Here is a 19,388-nt window from a genome sequence, read left to right on the forward strand (position 1 = left end):
GGCAAAAAAATTAACCCGAAATTGGCTTTGCTTTGTACTATGCATATAGTTCTTCGCTTGTTTCTTCCCCTTCTCTTGTATTTAACTACCTTTCCACGCCGCAATCCTTGTTTTCATCCACCAAAATTCATAAAATTCTGTATCAACTTCCAATTCACCTATAAACACACATCCAAACCATGTATTTTGCAAAATTAAAAAAGTAATTAAGAATTTACAGAAACTGAAATAGAAAACATAAAATAAATAGGAGATGATGATGATAATTAATGTATCAATTGGCTGATAAAAGGGGAGACGGTGGTGACTGTTTTGTGGGATGGTGGCAGTCAAATAATACTGGAAGGCGCTGAACTGCTACCTTGGTTATCGGCGCGAGGTCACGATTCGACGACGTCGTTGATGAAATTAGATGAAAAACAGTGCTAATGGCGATGACGTTCTTGTGGCAAGCGGGGAGACAGAAGATAGGTTCTGGTTGTTCGTTTGCTAAGAAGGGATGAGAAGCAGTTGTGTTTTTGTCAAGAGAGAGTTGCAGTTATGAAAAATAATGGGATAAACGATCAATTGTTTTCTTTTGAGGAAAATAAGGATAAAAACCAACTCACTATAAAACCAACTGAATTCGTGTTAATCTCAAACATCCGAACACGATTTTTATGGGATATGGATGGATTACAAAATAAGAAAATATTTGATTCTGTTAAATTTTTGGAATCTATTTGCATTTTTTAAATACAAAAACTAAAAATCTCCCAAGAAAAGATCGCAGAAGCATTCAAATCTCTTGATGCAGAAGGGCTGGTGTATTCAACCATTGACGAATTCCACTACAGGAGTGTGCATGCTTGAAGTATAAGGAGTAGTTTATGGCGGCGTCGGCTTGTAGATGCTAATTACCGTTTTATGTTAACGATATCATTTGAATTCGAAGTTGGGAAAGTGAATTAGGGCCTCGACTCAACTACTGCTTTGTGTTGGTGACAATTGTTGACGGCTTAGTTAATTAAGGGCGTGTTTGATATTGGCTAATACACTGTATTAACAAATTTAGTACAAATCAGTTTAGTATTTGGTATTATTTAATAATAATGCGAATGACCCGGTTTAATCCCACGACCCAGTATTATTAATCCATATTTCTTAGGATTAATAATACACCTCCCCCTTAGGATTAACTTAAACTAAAATATTACTCCCTCCGTCCCACTAGACTTGGCACACTTGCCTTTTTTGTTTGTCCCACTAGAATTGGCACTTTCCTAAAATAGTATGTGGTCCCTACTTTCTCTACTCACATAAAATAAGTGGACCCTACCTACTTTACACTCTTACCCATTTATCCTTAATCTCCGTGCCCAACTCAAAAGTGCCAAGTTTAGTGGGACGGAGGGAGTATGTATTTAGCCATGATAGCAAACACCAACTCAATAATAATAATCTGTCATTATCCGCGCTAAATATCCTGGTTACAAATTATCCTACATAATTCTTTACTGAAAACCAAACGAGCCCTAAGTGTTTGCATGCATTGCCATTTGCAGATTTCCCACTAAAGCTACGCAGAAGTGACCACGTGCATTTTGCGTTAAAAAAAATACAAAATATAAATATTAAAATTGTGCATATGTTAGTGGGTGCTAATAAAAAGGAATCTGTTCACAATTTTGAAGAAGTGTCGACAACTGTTTCAATAATATTACAGCTGTAAGGCGTTTTTAATTTGGCTTTAACTTTAGAAAAAAAGCTGACAAAAGGAATGAAACAAAATTTCAAGTTTGGCGGAAAAAAATCGAATTATTGCGGGAAAATTCGACCGTTGAACTGTCCTTTTATATAGTACTCCATCCGTCCCAACTTTTAGTATCCAACTTTTCTTTTTTGGCCGTCCCACATTTTAGTATTCATTTCTATTTTTGGTAAAAGTAAGTGGGGCCCTTACTCCACTTTAATTATTTTAACTCTCACATAAAATGTGAGACCCTTATTCCACTCACAACACATCAATCACTTTATTAAAACCCGTACCGTTCTCAACTGGATACCAAAAGCCGGAATGGAGGGCGTATATAGATATAGATATAGATTTGATGTAAATACGTTTTAGTTTGGATTATTATAATGTCTATGTTTTAGTGTAAATTAGGGATAAGTGCGTGAAATACACAAACTTTGCCAAAAATTCATATTTGACGCGAAGTTAGGATTTTACATTTTAATACACCAACTTTCGTTGTTGTCCAAATTTGACACGACTTAATTCTTAAAAATTCAAAAAACAACCCATTTTTGTAAATAATTATACAAAGACCCACTTATGTTATTATTTGGGACATTTAAACCAAAACAAGATATTTTCTTATGATGTTTTCTTTTAATATTTGATCCGCGCCAAAAATAGTTTAAAAGAAAACATCATAAGGACATATCTTGTTTTGGTTTATATGTCCCAAATTATAACATAAGTGGGTGTTTGTATAATTATTTACAAAAAGGGGTTGTCTTTTGAATTTTTAAGAATTAAGTTGTGTCAAATTTGGACAACAACGAAAGTTGGTGTATTAAAATGTAAAATCCTAACTTCGCGTCAAATATGGATTTTTGACAAAGTTTATGTATTTAGGTGCAATTTTCCCTTTAAATTATTATAAAGTATTCCTAAAAGATTGATTACATAAATATAATGTGAATCAATAATTTGCGAATTTTCTTGTCACGTTTTATTTGTAAAAGAGTCCAAACTTTATATGCTTCATAAATGACACGTTTTATTTGTAAGTTAATATTATTAGTGTACCTCCCGCGCTATGCGCAGCGAATATAAATAAAAATTGTGCTTTGTTTAAGAAAAATATATAAAATAAAAATATTACACACTTCTCGTATTTTCTAGAAATACACCCCCCATATCACATAATAATTGGTTGTATATTTATTAAGAATATTATATATTAATAGATATTTTACTATATCATCCATATTTTAGAAAAAGAATTATTCACTTTTCTATTATGTAGAGTAAAATTTAATAATCAATAACTTGAATGAGACTACTAAAAATGTACATATACACTCCTTTTTGTATACAATTTTAAGAAAAAATTATAATGATCAATTAATTGGATGAGAGTTTGAGAAAGTACGTGCACATATTTACAAATAATGAAAAATAAAATAATATATGTTAACATAGCATATGTATTTTATATGAAAAGAAAGAAATAACTAAGTATAAAATTAAAATAACAATTGTATTTTGAAATAATATACTGATATTAGTAAATATTTTACCGAGAAAGTACATGTACATAATTGTACAAAATTAATATTTCTTAAAATAAATTATAGATATATAATATATTATTATTTTATGATAATTAGATAATATGATATTAATATTTTTTTATATAAAATAAATAAAACCACATAACTTGATAATTTTAAAAATTTATTACCATTTCTAACTTCAAGTAAAATATCATTACTTTATGAAGGAAAACATAATTGTTTACAAATATAAATTACTTAATACATTGCAAGTTTAAGTTATCATAACTTGCTCATTTTAATCTATCTTTTACATGTTATATATCAAAATAAAGGTTATTTTATGATCTTTCATTCAAGATGTATATTACATATTTGATTTAGCACATAATTACTTAAAAATAGAAAATCGGGTTCTATCTATAAAATGAGAAAAGAAAAATGGCTTAAAAATAGAAAATTGTGTTATATATATTGAACCAATTTCAACATACTTAAAAATCGTGTATATACTTAAAAATATACACTCCTTTCATGTGTAAAAATAGAAAATCGTGTATATATTGAACCAATTTGACGGTTTTGCAATATTTCGATGGGATTCACAGTTTTTTTTTTCTTTTTGAAAAAACGTGTGTCAACATGATTTAGTTTTAGTTATTCAATTTTTTCAATTCCAATTATATCCTTGCAATTAAACTTATTGACATTTACTTTGCTTTTTATATATATAAAGATATTAAAATATTTTGTATTTCATTGGATCCTTATTTGATGGATCTAATAAGTCTGATGATATAAAATATTCTTTATAGATATAGATTTGGGTGAAAAATAAATTATCTCAAATAGATTTATTTTATAACTATATAATATAAAATATGTAAAGGGGTAAAATAGGCAATCCATAAGTTGTCTCATAAAATGCTTAGGCTCTTTTTCTATTAGTATATATAGATTTCCATTATATCCTAAAAGAGATATATATAACTTACCTATCCCATTTCTCATGCAGAAGACCAACAATGGAGAAACATATTAATCAAATAGAGTGAGACTCGCCCATTTTTAATTTCCTTTTATTTATTTATTTTGACTTGTCTTTTTTTTATTATTGTAGCTGTAAGAATCAACATTTGATTTGATTTTATTTATTATGTGAGTCACTATAACTTATATAGATGATAATGCTATCATCATCTGATTAAACGCATTGCTTTTAATAAATGATAGGTCACTATAACTTGTTTGTGAATTTAATTTATTATTTCCTCTACCTTATTTTTTCCCGCCTGAGATCGACAACCACCTAACAACTTTAAGCTTTTTACAATGACGGTCAATGACATCTGCTGCAAGAACAACTGATTAGGAATAATGGTTTAAGCAGTCATATATATACAGCATGTGGGAAAACGTGTCACTTAATTACTGAAGCAATCCTGTGCGGTTTTTAGGCCATAAAAATGTCGTTATACATATGCTGGAAGAGAGTTCAATTTGTCTTGTATATTCTGTATGTTTATCCATTGATGAGACAATGGTGATAAATAGTCGCTTTGCTAAGATATAAAGAGGTGTACACCCGGGTTAACCCGTACTCAAATTCTATATTTTGATTTAAATTCGTATTTTTACTCAAATTGTGTAAATAACGCTATTCGATTATACAAATAGCACTATCTGTAATTGACACTATTCTGTTATACGAATGACACTGCATATAAATGACACTATAACATTTTAAATGACATTGTGTATAATTGACACTATTCAGAAATATAAATGACATTTTCTGTAATTGACACTATAATATTTTAAATAACATTATAAGATTGAAAATGATACTATAACATTTTAAAATGTTACAGTGTCATTTATATAATTGAATAGTGTCAATTATAAGCAATGTCATTTGTATAATTGAATAGTGTCATTTACACGATTTGGATCAGAATACGAGTTTGGATTAGCATGCGGGTCAGGATCTGGGTATGAGTCAATCCAGGTGTACGGTACACCCTAGTGTACAGGAAATTTTGTAAGATATAAATAAGGAATACTTATTACATGTAGTGTGGCCTTTGCCAGCATAGTTACTTTAGAGCATCTCAAATGTGCGGTTTTGATGTCCGATTGAGCCGTGCGGCTAGAGCCGCGCGAGCATTGGCTGGGCAAGTGGGTTTGAAGGGGGACCGAGGGGAAGCACCGGATGCAAAGGCCGAAAAGTGGGGCGTGTGTTATACACGTTCTCACTTTAAAAAAAAAATTAAAAATCAATAATGTTTTTGAAAATTTTGAATTTTACTTAAAAAAAATTGTGACTGTTGCATCCAACGGTCATTTTTGAATTTATTTTTTCTTTCGTTTTTTTTTTTATTATTATTCAATCCCCCTCTATAAATGCCACTATTTCATTCTCATTTTTTACCCCATACACTTCATTTTTCTCTCATTTTTTCATCTTCTTCTGTCATTTCATTTTAAAATTTAATATAAAAAATAGAAGGAGAATTCAACGTGTACATGAAAAATAAAGCTCAAGTCTCGGGGGTTCCTACTTCATCCCCAATGGGGTTCGCGCATGTCTCTAAATACTCGAATATCTTCTCTCTGGGTCATCTTTCTATCAACTTGAATGCGCACAATTCGTTTCGTCCAAGACCCCGATGCAGCTGAATTTTTATCACTCCCGAAAATGACGAAGTCCCGAACCGAGTACACCATGGTGGAGACAGAGCTTGTTTGTATGTTGTGGGCGGAGGCTACCCACAACGCAATCCAAGGTACATATCAAAAGGCTTTCCAATATTAGGAGATAACACACGAAGATGTAACGATGCTTGGCCTTTCGACACTCCTGCTCGTGACAACAAGCAGATCAAGTCTCATTTTCAACGTGTCCAAAAGGACGCCAAGCAGTTGAAGACGATCTACGAAATTGTAGAGCCAACTGGGGGAATGGAATGAGTAATGAACAAATTACTTAACAGGCACAAGACATCTACAACACCAACCATGGAGCTAGCTAGATTCAAGTACTTCAAAGCTTGACAGATTCTGCGCGAATCTCAGCGCTTCGCGTCTACTGATAAGGATGTGTACTCGTCGAAGAAGTCTAAGCGATCGAAAAGGCAGGCCACGACTACATCTTCTGAGTCAAGCATAACTATGAGGCTCCAAGGCCAAAAAGTGGCCAAGCTCAACAAAGGTAAGAGGAAGAAAGTGGAGTCCTCAACGGGCCGGGACAATGCTCAATATTACGATGCACTAGAACACGTCGCTAAAGGAATCGAGCTCTTCAGCACCTTTCACATGGTAGCCACCAGGGACGGAGCCAGTTCGGGAGGGGGGGGGGGCTGAACCTGTATGGGGTACCGCCCCCGAGAATTTTTTTTTGGGCATTCAGTATATTTAAGGTATTTTTTTAATTAAAATACGAGCATAATACTAATAATAACGAACAATATTTTCATAGATTATATAGTTTCAATATATCACAAAACTTTTTTTGGAAATTCCGTATATTTAAGACATTTTTTATTAAAAGGCAAGCATAATAATAATAATAACAAACAACATGTCCATAGATTATATATTTTCTATATATTACAAATTAGTTTCAATACATTATAATTTTTTTTAGCATTTTATACATATTAAGCATTTTTTATTAAAAGACAAGTGTAATAGTAATAATAACAAACAATATTTCATAGATCATATAGTTTTAAAAAACAAAATTATCCTTAAATTAAGTATATATGAGAGAATATAATAACCAAATACTCTTTTATAAAACAAAATTATTTTATAATAGGTATAAACATATATCTATATATATTTTAAAATTAAAAAAAAAAAAACTCAAAATTTGGGAGGGGGCTCTAGCCCCCCTGGCTCCGTCCCTGGTAGCCACCGACGTCAAAATAAAGTTGTCGACGTGAAAATGGATGCTCTCAATTTTAAAATTCTTGATGCAGACACTTCGAGGATGTCGGATGAACAATGAGCGATGCACAGAAATATGCTCAAACAAGTCAAGGTGCGTAGAGAATTGAGTAGTCTCGATTTTAATTATTGTAATTTTAATTTTAAAATTTTTTGGATTTTAACATTTCAACCATAAGCAAAATTACAACACAAACTAATTGAGAAATATGAGAAAAAAAATTCGTGGAAAAAAATGAATTCCGTGCTAAAAATTAGAAGAGTATTAAGTTCGTGGGAAAAATTAGAAAATGATGAAAGTTCATGTATTTACATTCAAATAACTTATATTAAAAATTGACATTGTACGCCACGTAGAAGTCAAGTTAGTTATAATTTGATCGGAATTGCTAGCCGTGAAAATATCAAATGAACACAAAGTTCGTGTATTTAGTCAAAAATAAAGTTTATGGGAAAAATCAGAAAATGCTGAAAGTCTCAGTATTTACACGAAAATAACCCAAAAATAAATGACACATTATAAATGATACTTTTAGTGCAGGAAAATGACATTTTTAATACCAAAAAATGATATTTTTCTTAAATGCAAATGATTATTCGCAAATATGATTTTTTTAAAAGCAAATAATACTTTGTATAAAAATTAATGATACATTACAAATGATAATTTTAATGCATGCAAAGGACACTTTTAATAACAAAAATTGATAGATTAATTGGGGCAGAAAGGGCAAAACAGGGGAGGGGAGGGCTGGGCAGGCCAGGCCCCACGCGGGTACGAGTTTAATCCAACCGAATAATTCTTTCCGATAGAAAAATTTGCCAAGATTAAATAGAAATCTCTAAAAAATATATATATACATGCAATGCAATCTTTGTTTATTAATAAAATATTAAATTTGTTACCCATAATATTCTCGTTGCGATTAGTTACTAGTTAGAATCAAAAAAGAAACTATAGTTAACCCAAACACAACAAGTTCGACAAACACAACGACATGACGCTGCCAGAGGCTAGATGAGTGGATGATGGATCAGCTCATATGCCATCATGTATCTTCATTTCTCTCTCTTCCAATTGCATGCAATCTATACACACTTCTTCTCTACTCAGTGAGGCAATGCCTCTCGCCCTGTCACCGCTAGTCCATACTTGTGAATAAGTCGCAGCATTCTCTAATTGGGGCTTCTCCTCATCTGGCCTCCAAGTCAGTAATGGTGATTGTTCCATTCTCCGACTCAATGCGTTGTGATGTACTACTTCTCACTGGGCTGAAACTTCTTTCCATGAAAAATCCTGGTTCTTTTGGTTCAGGCATAACAGCTCCATCACTTCCTAACATTGAAACCACTGATGACATGTTTGGCCTATCTTCTGCAAATTTTTGAACGCATAATAATCCCACTTGCATGCATCTCTTCACTTCACACTCCACAAATGTATCGTTCAAACATTCATCCATCAACTCCAGAATCTGGTTTTCTTTCCATAGCAACCATGCCTGCCACAATACTAACCAGCTCAGTTTTTTGAGATTATTCTAATAAATGAAAATGACATCAAAGTATTAGTATACATGGCCCAAGAGGTTAAAATAGTGATCGGCGTCTCCATATCCTCTGTTCTTCTGTCCACTGATAATCTCCAGCAAAACCACTCCAAGACTAAAGATGTCAGATTTCACAGAGAATTTCCCATCAATAGCATATTCTGGAGCCATATATCCACTGCATAAAATTATTGATCTTCAGGACAATATAGAAAGTAATGAAGTTTTTTAATGATATAAAGTAAGCTTACTATGTCCCAACTACTCTTTTTGTTCTAGCAAGAGGCTGATTCTCTTCAAAAATTCGTGCTAAGCCGAAATCTGAAATTTTTGGAGTTAAATTTCCATCTAGTAAAATATTGTTTGTTTTGAGATCCCTATGAATAATCTTTAATCTGGAATCGTGATGGAGATATAGCAGTCCCCTTGCAATTCCCATCATAATATCATAGCGCTTAGGCCATGTCAAAAGTGTTCTCCGTCTGTCATCTGCAAATGATTGAACATAAATGTGAATATTTTTTAGATTTGGCAGGATGAACAAGTATGGGATTTCACAAGCAAACTAAAAAGATGAAGGATTTATCATTGTACCAAAAACAAAAAGGTCAAGGCTTTTATTCTGCAGGTATTCATAGACTAGCATCCTTTCCTCTTCTTCAATGCAACAGCCCAAAAGTCTTACAAGGTTTCTATGTTGAAGTTTTGCAATCACCCTAACTTCATTTCTGAACTCTTCGAGACCCTGGTGTGAGGTTCTCGACAATCTTTTGACTGCAATTTCTTCTCCCGATGGCATGTTCCCCTGCTTATTATGTGTGTTAGTATACAATTAAGGAAGCCATAGTATTCTTTTTGTCCAACTTCAGCACTCTCACTTAGTAAATTACCTTGTAAACACGACCAAAACCTCCAGCTCCAATCATGTTTTCCGCTGAGAAATTATTTGTGGCTTGCACAATAGTTGCCATTTTGATCACAGGTAATTCTAAGTCCTCATCATTCCTTTTTGCTGCTAAAAAGCAGAAGGAAATAAGAATAAAGGTTGAGTTTATACTTAGAATATTAATGAACTATACTTTTTAGAGCAGTCCTCTATAGATGCTTTGGAGTTTGGATATTAATGAACTATGCATACTTCTTAGAATTGTTACCTGGCCTCTTTCGTCCTGCCACTAAAACACATGTATTAATAAAGGCAGAGACGAGAACACCAGAAGCAATTGATATGAGTATCAACTTGATAGGCCATTCATTCTTCTTCTCCTTCTCTTCCAAACCCATGTTAAAATCTACAGGTAAAATTACTTGTTAATGTATGTAATTTTGCCTTGTTAATTAATGTATGTAAGGAGTAAATGGGAAACAAATCCAAGATAAGGACATAGTAAGCCATCTAGCTTTCTTTCCTCTTAGTCTTGCAGATTGGACACAAATTGAGAAGTTTTATCACTAGAAACCTCTAAATTAACAGTACAACTTGTACTTTGTTACAACTTACAAACTGTCATCAATTCAAGCAGCTTCTCTGTTTACTCAAATGCTTTAACGCACACAGTTGTGATTCACAATATGCATGTAAAGGTACAATATCCTAATTAATTCTCTCCCCTTTTGCTTAAGAGTATGAAATATGAAATTGATAGTTGTGAAAGACTTACCTAGTTCAGAAAGTGGCACACGGACATACATGTTCTGCTTACTATCTGCTGCGGAAAGTTCTTTGATATCAATGAGATCACCAAACCACATCAAGCAGCCAGTGCCTCCATTAGTGATGAACGGATTAGCATATGCAGTGCAACTACAGTTTTTAAAGCACTCAGCTTCGCACTCACCAAGGCTCATGCTTGTATTTAACCAAAATCTCAACATATCAGGATACTTCACCCCTCTAACCTCTAGAAATCCATCTTCACTATTGCACTCCAACGGTGTAGTTCTAGTGCATCCACCCGACCAATCTTGAAGGTCCCAGTCCTTTTGGAACTTGGGAGCAAATCCCTTTAAACACTGGCATCTAATTGGCCTGTCAGATCTGCAGATACAGTTAGGGCCACAGCTACCATATTCATCGCACGTATCTTGAGGAAAAGTGATGACATGATTCCACTTGTCTTTTCTGAGATTCATGGTATGGCGCTGGAGTGTACCAGATGTATCCAACGTAGTTCTTGCCGGAATTGAGCTCTCAAAGGGTTCTCCCATGGTGATTAACCAGTCTTTCTTGAAAACCAAATCTGGTTTGTAAATGGAATTGGGAAAGGATATGCCACCACAAAAATACATCCCATTCCACTGTCCCACTCTGTATCTTTTGATTGCCCCTCTTAGAGTCACCAAGTCAGCCAGGCCTCGGTTTTGGATCTTGCTCACAAACTCACCGGGAGAAGGATCATCCGGACTTCTCCACGACGTCAAATGCCTCTCAACACCAGCATCAACGTCATCCACCATATTCATTCCTGGTAACAGGGTGTCAGTTAGGTAATCGAAACTCTGCCATATGTAGCTCGTGTTCTCTGCAAGAACTAAATTTCCCGAATCAAGGAGCTGTAAAACAGGATTTGATGCCACCAATGATGAATTCACCAGCCATATAATGCTTTTTCCACTGCTAATCACAAGACTTCCATTTCTGGAAATCATCAACACTGGTGCTTGTGAGGCAGTGATGGGATGGTGTCTGTTTGCAACCCAGACTACGACTTCTGGTGTGCTCTTGTACCATATTCCCATGAATCTATTTGAAGATTTTCCTGCCGAGAAAAAACCCATTTCAAAAACTTGGTTTGGAGATATCAAATTCTGCCCCACAACAAGGGTTTGATTTGGAAAAAGAGTGCAGTCGTCAACTGCTCCAACTGTTAAACTCAGAAAGGGGATGGAGTGAAGCAGGGAGCAGAGGATTGTAGTGAAAAAGAAGAGCGCCATATTCAAATGTGCTGATCACTCTTGGTTGAAGAACAATACCGCAAAAAAGTAAACAATATGACATGGGAAAGTAAAAAGTTGAATAAATTCAAAGATTGGACGAGACCGGCAACAGAATCAAAGAAATTTTTCTGTGAATTTTCTTCTGCATGAGTCAAACCATCCACAGTGGTGCTACCTAAAGTGATGCCACGTGTTAATTGCGGGTTAATTGCGTAAGATGTCACTAAATTATAGTACTTGTATCAATTAGTTACTCAATTTTAATTTGTTTCAAAATGAATACTAAGCTTATGGAGTATTTTGTACTTTAAGTTTTTAATTTAAATTCCCTAATAAATTTATCCCACATGAAAATTAAAGTGCCACATAATAATCTCCATTAAGTAAACTAACTACTAAACCAGGGGGCTTAGCCCACTGGCCACCGGGTCCTCACTTAAGTGAAGTGACCCGGGTTCGATCCCTCTTGGGAGCGAATTGGAGATTGGAGATATAAGGTGGATCTTGGTGAAAGGAGAGATAAGGTGGTTCTTGAGCGAATTGAAGATTTGGAGATTGGAGATATAAGGTGGATCTTGGTGAAAGGAGAGATAAGGTGGTTCTTGAGCGAATTGGAGATTGGAGATATAAGGTGGATCTTGGTGAAAGGAGAGATAAGGTGGTTCTTGGAGTGGATAGAGAACTAATTATATAAAAAAAAAAGGTAAACTTACTACAATATCTATCACATCATTTTTATACTATCAACCAAATAAACTTAAACTCGTACAGAGCATATTACAACATACCGGCGCTGCGGGAGAGTACGTATTCTTCTGCTAAATTGTCTTCTCTTCTGTGCTTCCAATCACATCATTTTTATACTATCAACCAAATAAACTTAAACTCGTACGGAGCATATTACAACATACCGGCGCTGCGGGAGAGTACGTATTCTTCTGCTAAATTGTCTTCTCTTATGTGCTTCCAATCACAAGGTTTTTTCTTTCACTTTTCTTTTACTATGATAATATTGTTTACATATATAATTATCAAGTTTGTCTTAATTTTGACCTTGTTAACTGTATGCAATCATCACGATGAGTGTCACATGATTATCAGATTTTTATAAGAACACTTAAAAAATCTCTTTATACAGTACATGTATTGTTTATTGAAAAGATAGTATAGGTGATATGTTTTAGTGGTTGGAATGGATGATATATTATTTTATTTTTTTCCTAATTTCATACAGAATTATGACAATGGATTGGAGATTGAGGCTTCCTGGAGATATCAGACCTGAATATGGTAATTTCAATTTTGAAATAAAACTTCAATTATTTAATAAAGCTTATTCATTATTTTGAAATTTTAGGGACTGAATCAGAATATTTTAGCATACATATGCATCAATTTGAAAAAAAATACTTCAAGTGATTTTAAGGAGAAGAAGATTGGGCATGTTGATTATTGTAGTAGTGATAAGATATCAATGCTTGAGGTTAAAAGCATGGCTGAAGAAATAGGAATTCAAGCAGTAGATCGTAAGTCATTCTTTTGGTTGCATCCTGGAAAGATGTTAAGTGATGGGTTAAGATCTTTGAAAAATGATACGGATGCCATCGAGATGTCTCTGTTAGTTGATGCTTCTAGGATCATCCATGTATTCATTAGAGATGAAGTTTATGAATATACACAGATAGAAGTTCAAAATGTGACAGATGTTGCAAACATGACATATGATGCCGAAAGAAGTGACAAGGAAGATGGTGACTTTATTGACTCTGTAACACCCCGTTTTTCCCTTACTAAGTTTAGAGTAATTTTGAACTTAGAAGTTAAGATGATTCACGCTGGATAAAGAAAATGAATTCATTTTAATTCCAACAAAAATGATTTACAAAAAGTATTTGTAAATTTTAGTTATTTAAATTAGAATGCATGGCATATTTATTTAAATTATATATTTGTATATTTTAGCATTTATACGGGATTTTAATTAGCAAACCCTGAAGAATTTTTACAGTTTTGATAGATTATTTCTGAAAGATTTAAATTGTCATGTCATTTTAATTTTTCACAACTAATCTTTCCTATCTATGCTACCATGCCTTAAAAGTAGCATCTCTTTCAACACTTAACATCACTACCAACTCCCACCACCAACTCCCTGCAAAAACCATGCCTACTGCAGCACACCCACTGATATACTTCACCCATCCCCATCCCCTTCCACTTCTACTCAATCTCCCACACAATTGGCCATATTTCACTCTCACAAGGAAACCCAACACAAGTGCAGAGGTAAGAACTGCAATCAGAATTTCATAATTTATTTCTTACAAGACAAGCTCTCCACCTCAATGAATATACCATATGTGAATCAATTTCAGCTGCCACACAAATTCAAGCAAACCGACCCAGCCGAAACCTTTCTAAAGGTTTTACTTCTAAATCCTTATACCATTTTATTGTACTCCCTCCGTCCACGAAAAAGTGCCCCATTTGGGTGTCGGCACGGGTACTAAGAAAGCTGATAAAGTTGTTTTGAGTGGGGTAAAAATTACAATAGGGGTAGTTCTAATGACATTGATTAGTTTGTTAATATTTTCTTGTCTTTTAGTTGTTGAGAGTTTAAACAATCCTACTCTTTATTGAGTTCGATTTTAATGTTTTTTTTTTTGATCAATAAAAAATTCATTAAAAAACTGGGGTGGTACTAGGAGTACCAAAAACATCAAACAAGTGGTGCAAACTCGTTGGAGCACCACAAAGTAAAAGAAACATTGAACTCGACAACATGGAAAATTTTGTTCCAGCTCCAAAGCCTCCCTTTGACCTCATTAACAAGATTGGACACCTCCCAATTCTTGTTCTCAAACCTACTCTCATTCCTATACTTCCAGATCAGCCAAACAGTCCCAATCCAAAGAGCTTTAAGGAAGTTCTTGTTTCTTTTACCTCTTCCTCCTCCAATGAAAGATATGAAATGATCTTCGACTTTTTGTGGTTTAGCCGTTTCCATTCCAATCCATTGATGGATTTTGTCCCACACGCGATCGACTTTCGGACAATGAAGAAAAGAATGTTCAGATGTTTCCTCCCTCCACACACATGCATTGCACCACTGTTCTTCGGCTGGGATGAGGACATTCCTTTTGAGAAGGTTTTCGCAGGTTGGCAGCCTGTTACAAATGCTTCTCCAAGCTGTCACTCTGGCTTTGTGAGGAGCCGGTGCCGTCCACATTTGGGCACTTGCTACAATGTGTCTCCCAAAATGATCACCTTCCGCCTTTGCGCACTCCTCATAGGCCGCTTTAGTCGAGAAGTTCCCCCCCGCTGCGTTCTTCCAGCTCCAGCCGTCCATAAGTTCTAGGCAAGGAGAAAGCGTCCCAATGACTGACATCAAATTTTCCTCCATCTCCTTCTCCCTCTCCCTCAGCTCCCTTCGCCACTTGAGATCCCACACCCATCCTTCCTCCGTCCATTCCCCAGCCTCCTGCACATTACCATCTTTAAAGAGACTAAGATTAAAAAGTCTAGGGAAGAGGATCTTGAGTTGGCTGTTCCCCACCCACGTCTCACCCCAAAAACTGACCTCTCTACCATTCCCCATAATCCTTTGAATATTGCCACTAAACCACTTTTCTTCCTCCCTCCCTGCTCTCCCAACAATTTTCGACCACCATCCCTTCATCCCGCCCCTTTTCTCCACCCTCCACTCCCCCCCCCCCCCTCTTGACAAATCCCCGTACAAGGATTTAATCACCCTGACCCACAGCGCCTCCCTCTCGACCAAGTACCTCCACACCCATTTTAACACCAAGACCTTGTTAAACCATTCAATGTTTCGAAAGCCCAATCCCCCTTAAAGATTAGTATTTAATTTTTATGCCTATTTTAATTCTTGTATTTTTTTTAACATATTCATTCTTGTTTTTTTATGCCTATTTTAATGTTAAAGACTATTTAATTTTTATTTTATTGTATAATTGTAGAGAAATCAATTGATTAGTTGGCACTAATATATAAAAATAAAATTAAATTTACTTTAATTTGTCAAAATATAAATATAAAAATTACTACCACACATATATTATGTTTGGTTTAAAAAAATTAATAGAGGTGCACACCAAATATAAAAATAAACTTCATAAAATAAAATAAAACTTAAAAAAGAATTATCGCCATATAATAAATGTTACAAATAAATTTTCTGCTACACATTTTAAATGTCAATAACTAATTGAAAGTTTCAAATTGTTTCACCTACACATTTTTCAAAATATGTGTGGGTAAAACATCAATTAAGATTTGCATAAATAATTAATTAAAGCCAAAATATAAATGTAGCTAAAAATATTTTCCCACATTTCTTACATGTCAAGAATAAATAATGATAAAAATTCATTACCCAAACATAGATAATTTAGAATTATGTGTGGTTAATAACTTTTATTAGTTTGCCACGTAAAATAATAAATGTCACGAAAATATTTTTGCCACACATTTTAAATGTCAATAACTAATGATTTTTTTTTTGTATGAATTACCTACACATTTTGAAATTGTGTGTGGCTAAACTATCACACATTATTATGTGTGGGTAATTATGTGTGGGTAAAAACTCAATTTCTTGTAGTGGCGAGTGGAGTTAATTTTCAGAACATATTTATTATTCCATTGAGCTAATCAACAAACACACATAGCCCAAAAGCCATTAAATCGGGCTGTAGATACAATTGGAGATACAATTTGGAGGGTTTGTGTGTATTTCTTCCACTTGTTTGAGTTCAGAGAAAGAGTAATTTAATTTTAGGGGAAATGGGATTGATTAGGCGTGGGGGAGTTGGTTTCGTAGTTTTAATTAGTGAGTTAATTGTGTGGGTTAATTGCATAGATTAAATAAAAGTGTGGATTTATTAATGACATAAGTTGTAAATAAATTGAAAAGTAATAAAGGGTATGAATGTACAAAAAGGTGAACGGGGCATTTTTTCGTGGACAAAAAAAGGGGTAAGTAGGGCACTTTTTCGTGGACAGAGGGAGTAGTTCTTAATTGAGCCAAAAGCAAGGAGGCATAAGCATACATTCATTCATCTCTATCATCAGTGCATATTTTTATGCATATCAAACTAAAGCACAGAGACACAAGAATACATTCATACATCATTCGAGTAATAAAAGAATAATTTGAGAAAAAGTTTGAAGCTTTGAATCTCCTTATTTCCGTACTTGTTGTGCGTGTTTTTCTGTTGTGAAGAATCCATTCTTTAAAAGATGAGTCTTCAAGCATGTTTTTCCCTTTATGTTAAACTTGTTGTGTCGAGTCGGGTTGCTTGGTTGCTAGCTGAGAAAGTCGAGAGAATGAGGGAGAGGCAGGGCACGGCGGCGACCCGCCGCTGCTGTCCGGCGAAGGGCGAAAGTTGAGGGAGAATTTGGGTTGTATTTGTGTCTGGTTTAGTATAGTTAATAAGGAGGGAGGCGGTGGCTGCTGCTGCCAGCGGCGGCTCTGCCATCACCGGAAGATTAGAGAGAGGTGGAGCGATTTGGAGAGGGTAGGTCCAGGCGGCCGGTTGTCCGAGGTACGGACGGCAGTGGCGGCTGAAATAGAGGAAGGGGAGGTGTCAGTGGCGGTTCCAAAGGAAGGGAGCTCCGCCGGAGATTCAGAGGAGGTTCAGGCGGTGGGACTCGCGACTGTTGTCACCAGGAAGAAGGCAGCGGTTGTTGTTGCGTCGCCGAAGAATAGAGAGAGTTTGAGGGATGGGGTGTGGTGTTGGTGCGATGAGGGCGATGAGAGAGGGGAGAGCCGAGAGTATCAGACGGCCTATCGCCGTTGCTCCGGCAAGCTTCCGCGGCGGCGGAGCTTCTGACTGAGAGGGAGGGAGCGGTTTTAGTGTGAGAACCGAGAGAGAGATTTGAGAACTGTGAGAGAGAGAGACACGAACGGCAGAAAGATGGAGAAGAAAAATGGGGTGTGGTGTTGGGCTTAGGTTTGGGCCGAGTCAGTTGGGCTTTTGTTTTAATCTCTTTGGGCCATGTTTATTTTATATGTCTTGAGCTTATTTAATTCAAATCTGGGTTTCTGCATATTTATTAAGTGGTTGGGCTCAGTTTTATTTCAATGGGTTGGACTCTCAATTATGTTATAATTGGTCTACCCTATTTTATTTAATCAGACTCTAATTTGAGTTTAATTAATTATTTTAAAAGAGATGATTTGCACAATAATATTAACATTATTATGAAGTGCATATTTTAAGTAAATTACTTATCATATGTTCCAAGCATGACATGAAATTTCATTTGCATATACAATAAAAGCATTTATAATTTAAATTGGTTTGCATTAAATTCAGTTATTAAAGGAAATCGAGTAAGGATATTGTTGGTGTCCTTGACTTAAGAATTTTAGTTTTCAATTATTTATTTATTAAATTTTGAAAATCCGGCTAAGTGGATCATAGAATGTTAAGCACTTCACCATTACTTACGATTAGATTCAGGAGACCTATTAAGACTATAGATTTCTTGTAGGCTTTGTGGATCAAGGGGTTTAGCGCTGCTTTCCCAAGATGAGTTTATGTGATTATGATCTTCAGGCTTTGCCTATCCAGGTGGGCTTACTTTCCAAATGTATAAAGTATGATTGAGTTATTAAGCTCTAAATGTTTCAATGAATTGCAAATTGTTTATTTAATGAAATGCAAATTGTTTATCCAATAAAATGTTTATGTACACTCTGCTCTGTTTAAGGCTCGCAAAGTTAATCAATTGAGATTTCTTATGACCTAACACGTTGTCTGAGAATCGTGTACACATGCTAGTTGACTTGGTGGGTTGATCTCCATCGGGCACTGGCCAGAGGCGTTATAAGGGTGCTCGACGTGATGTGTTCTGGAGCATGTATCATGTAAGGCCTGCCTGGGTAGCGTCCCGATGTCAATTCAACTTGTCTGAGTTACGTCCTCAGGGCAAGTGCAATGGGAGAAATGGACCCGTCAGTGGCTAAAAGGTCCGGGATCACAGCGAGTAACGGAAAGGGAGTGTGACATGTGCGCACAAATGAAAAATATTTTAACATGCTTAGAAGTTCTTTCAATTTAAAACCTTCTAAGTTATGTCAATTATGATTGGATAAACTGTCTTTACGAAAATATGAAATGTTTCAGAAAATGCATGCCCACTGAGTACATTAGTACTTAGCCCAAAAATACTTTTAAATGTTTTCAGGTTGGCTGGCTGGTGCTGACGGGACTGAGCTGAGGCTATGGTTCAACTTCCTTTTAAGACTTCCGCTGTAATCATTGTCAGAAATTCTAATCCTAGGGTTTCTAGCACGCTCAATCAGAGCACCAACGATTACACCACTACGCTACAACTAATCACAAATATCGGGAGAAAAGGATACGCGAATTACCTAGGGCAGAGAAAGATTGACGGTAAAAACTAGAGCGGAGGGGTCGCGGGAAAATACGCCGGAACAGGGAGAGAATCGCCGGAAAATGCAGATAAAGGAGTTCGGAAAAATTGGAGAAGAAGAATGGTGAAAAACGAAAGTTCGAATCGACTAAGTAAAAATGTACGCGGGCAACTACCAACGTGCGGGATGAACGACACGTGGCATACGGAAATGAATCAACGGCTGAAAATCCCTACGGAGAGGCGAAAAGACGCAAAGGTTAAAAAGTAACCTCGGGG

The 19,388-nt window shown here is 35.3% G+C and overlaps 1 protein-coding gene across 2 annotated transcripts; it reads right to left on the bottom strand.

The window, feature by feature from the left end:
- Positions 1-8,076: 8,076 nt before the first annotated feature.
- LOC131007668 (G-type lectin S-receptor-like serine/threonine-protein kinase At4g27290) lies at positions 8,077-11,764 on the bottom strand. Of its 2 annotated transcripts, none has more exons than XM_057934600.1 (7): positions 10,430-11,764; positions 9,923-10,060; positions 9,659-9,780; positions 9,363-9,573; positions 9,020-9,257; positions 8,796-8,946; positions 8,077-8,720 (listed from the first exon to the last, which is right to left on the bottom strand). In XM_057934600.1, the coding sequence occupies exons 1-7, from the start codon at positions 11,700-11,702 to the stop codon at positions 8,412-8,414; spliced, it is 2,442 nt and encodes an 813-aa protein (XP_057790583.1). In that variant the 5' UTR covers positions 11,703-11,764; the 3' UTR covers positions 8,077-8,411. The 2 variants fall into 2 exon arrangements, with proteins under 2 accessions (XP_057790583.1, XP_057790582.1); XM_057934599.1 differs by having other exon boundaries at positions 9,659-9,783.
- Between the last annotated feature and the right edge of the window lie 7,624 nt (positions 11,765-19,388).

This window comes from Salvia miltiorrhiza, chromosome 2, assembly GCF_028751815.1.
Source record: "Salvia miltiorrhiza cultivar Shanhuang (shh) chromosome 2, IMPLAD_Smil_shh, whole genome shotgun sequence".
NCBI classification, from domain to species: domain Eukaryota; kingdom Viridiplantae; phylum Streptophyta; class Magnoliopsida; order Lamiales; family Lamiaceae; genus Salvia; species Salvia miltiorrhiza.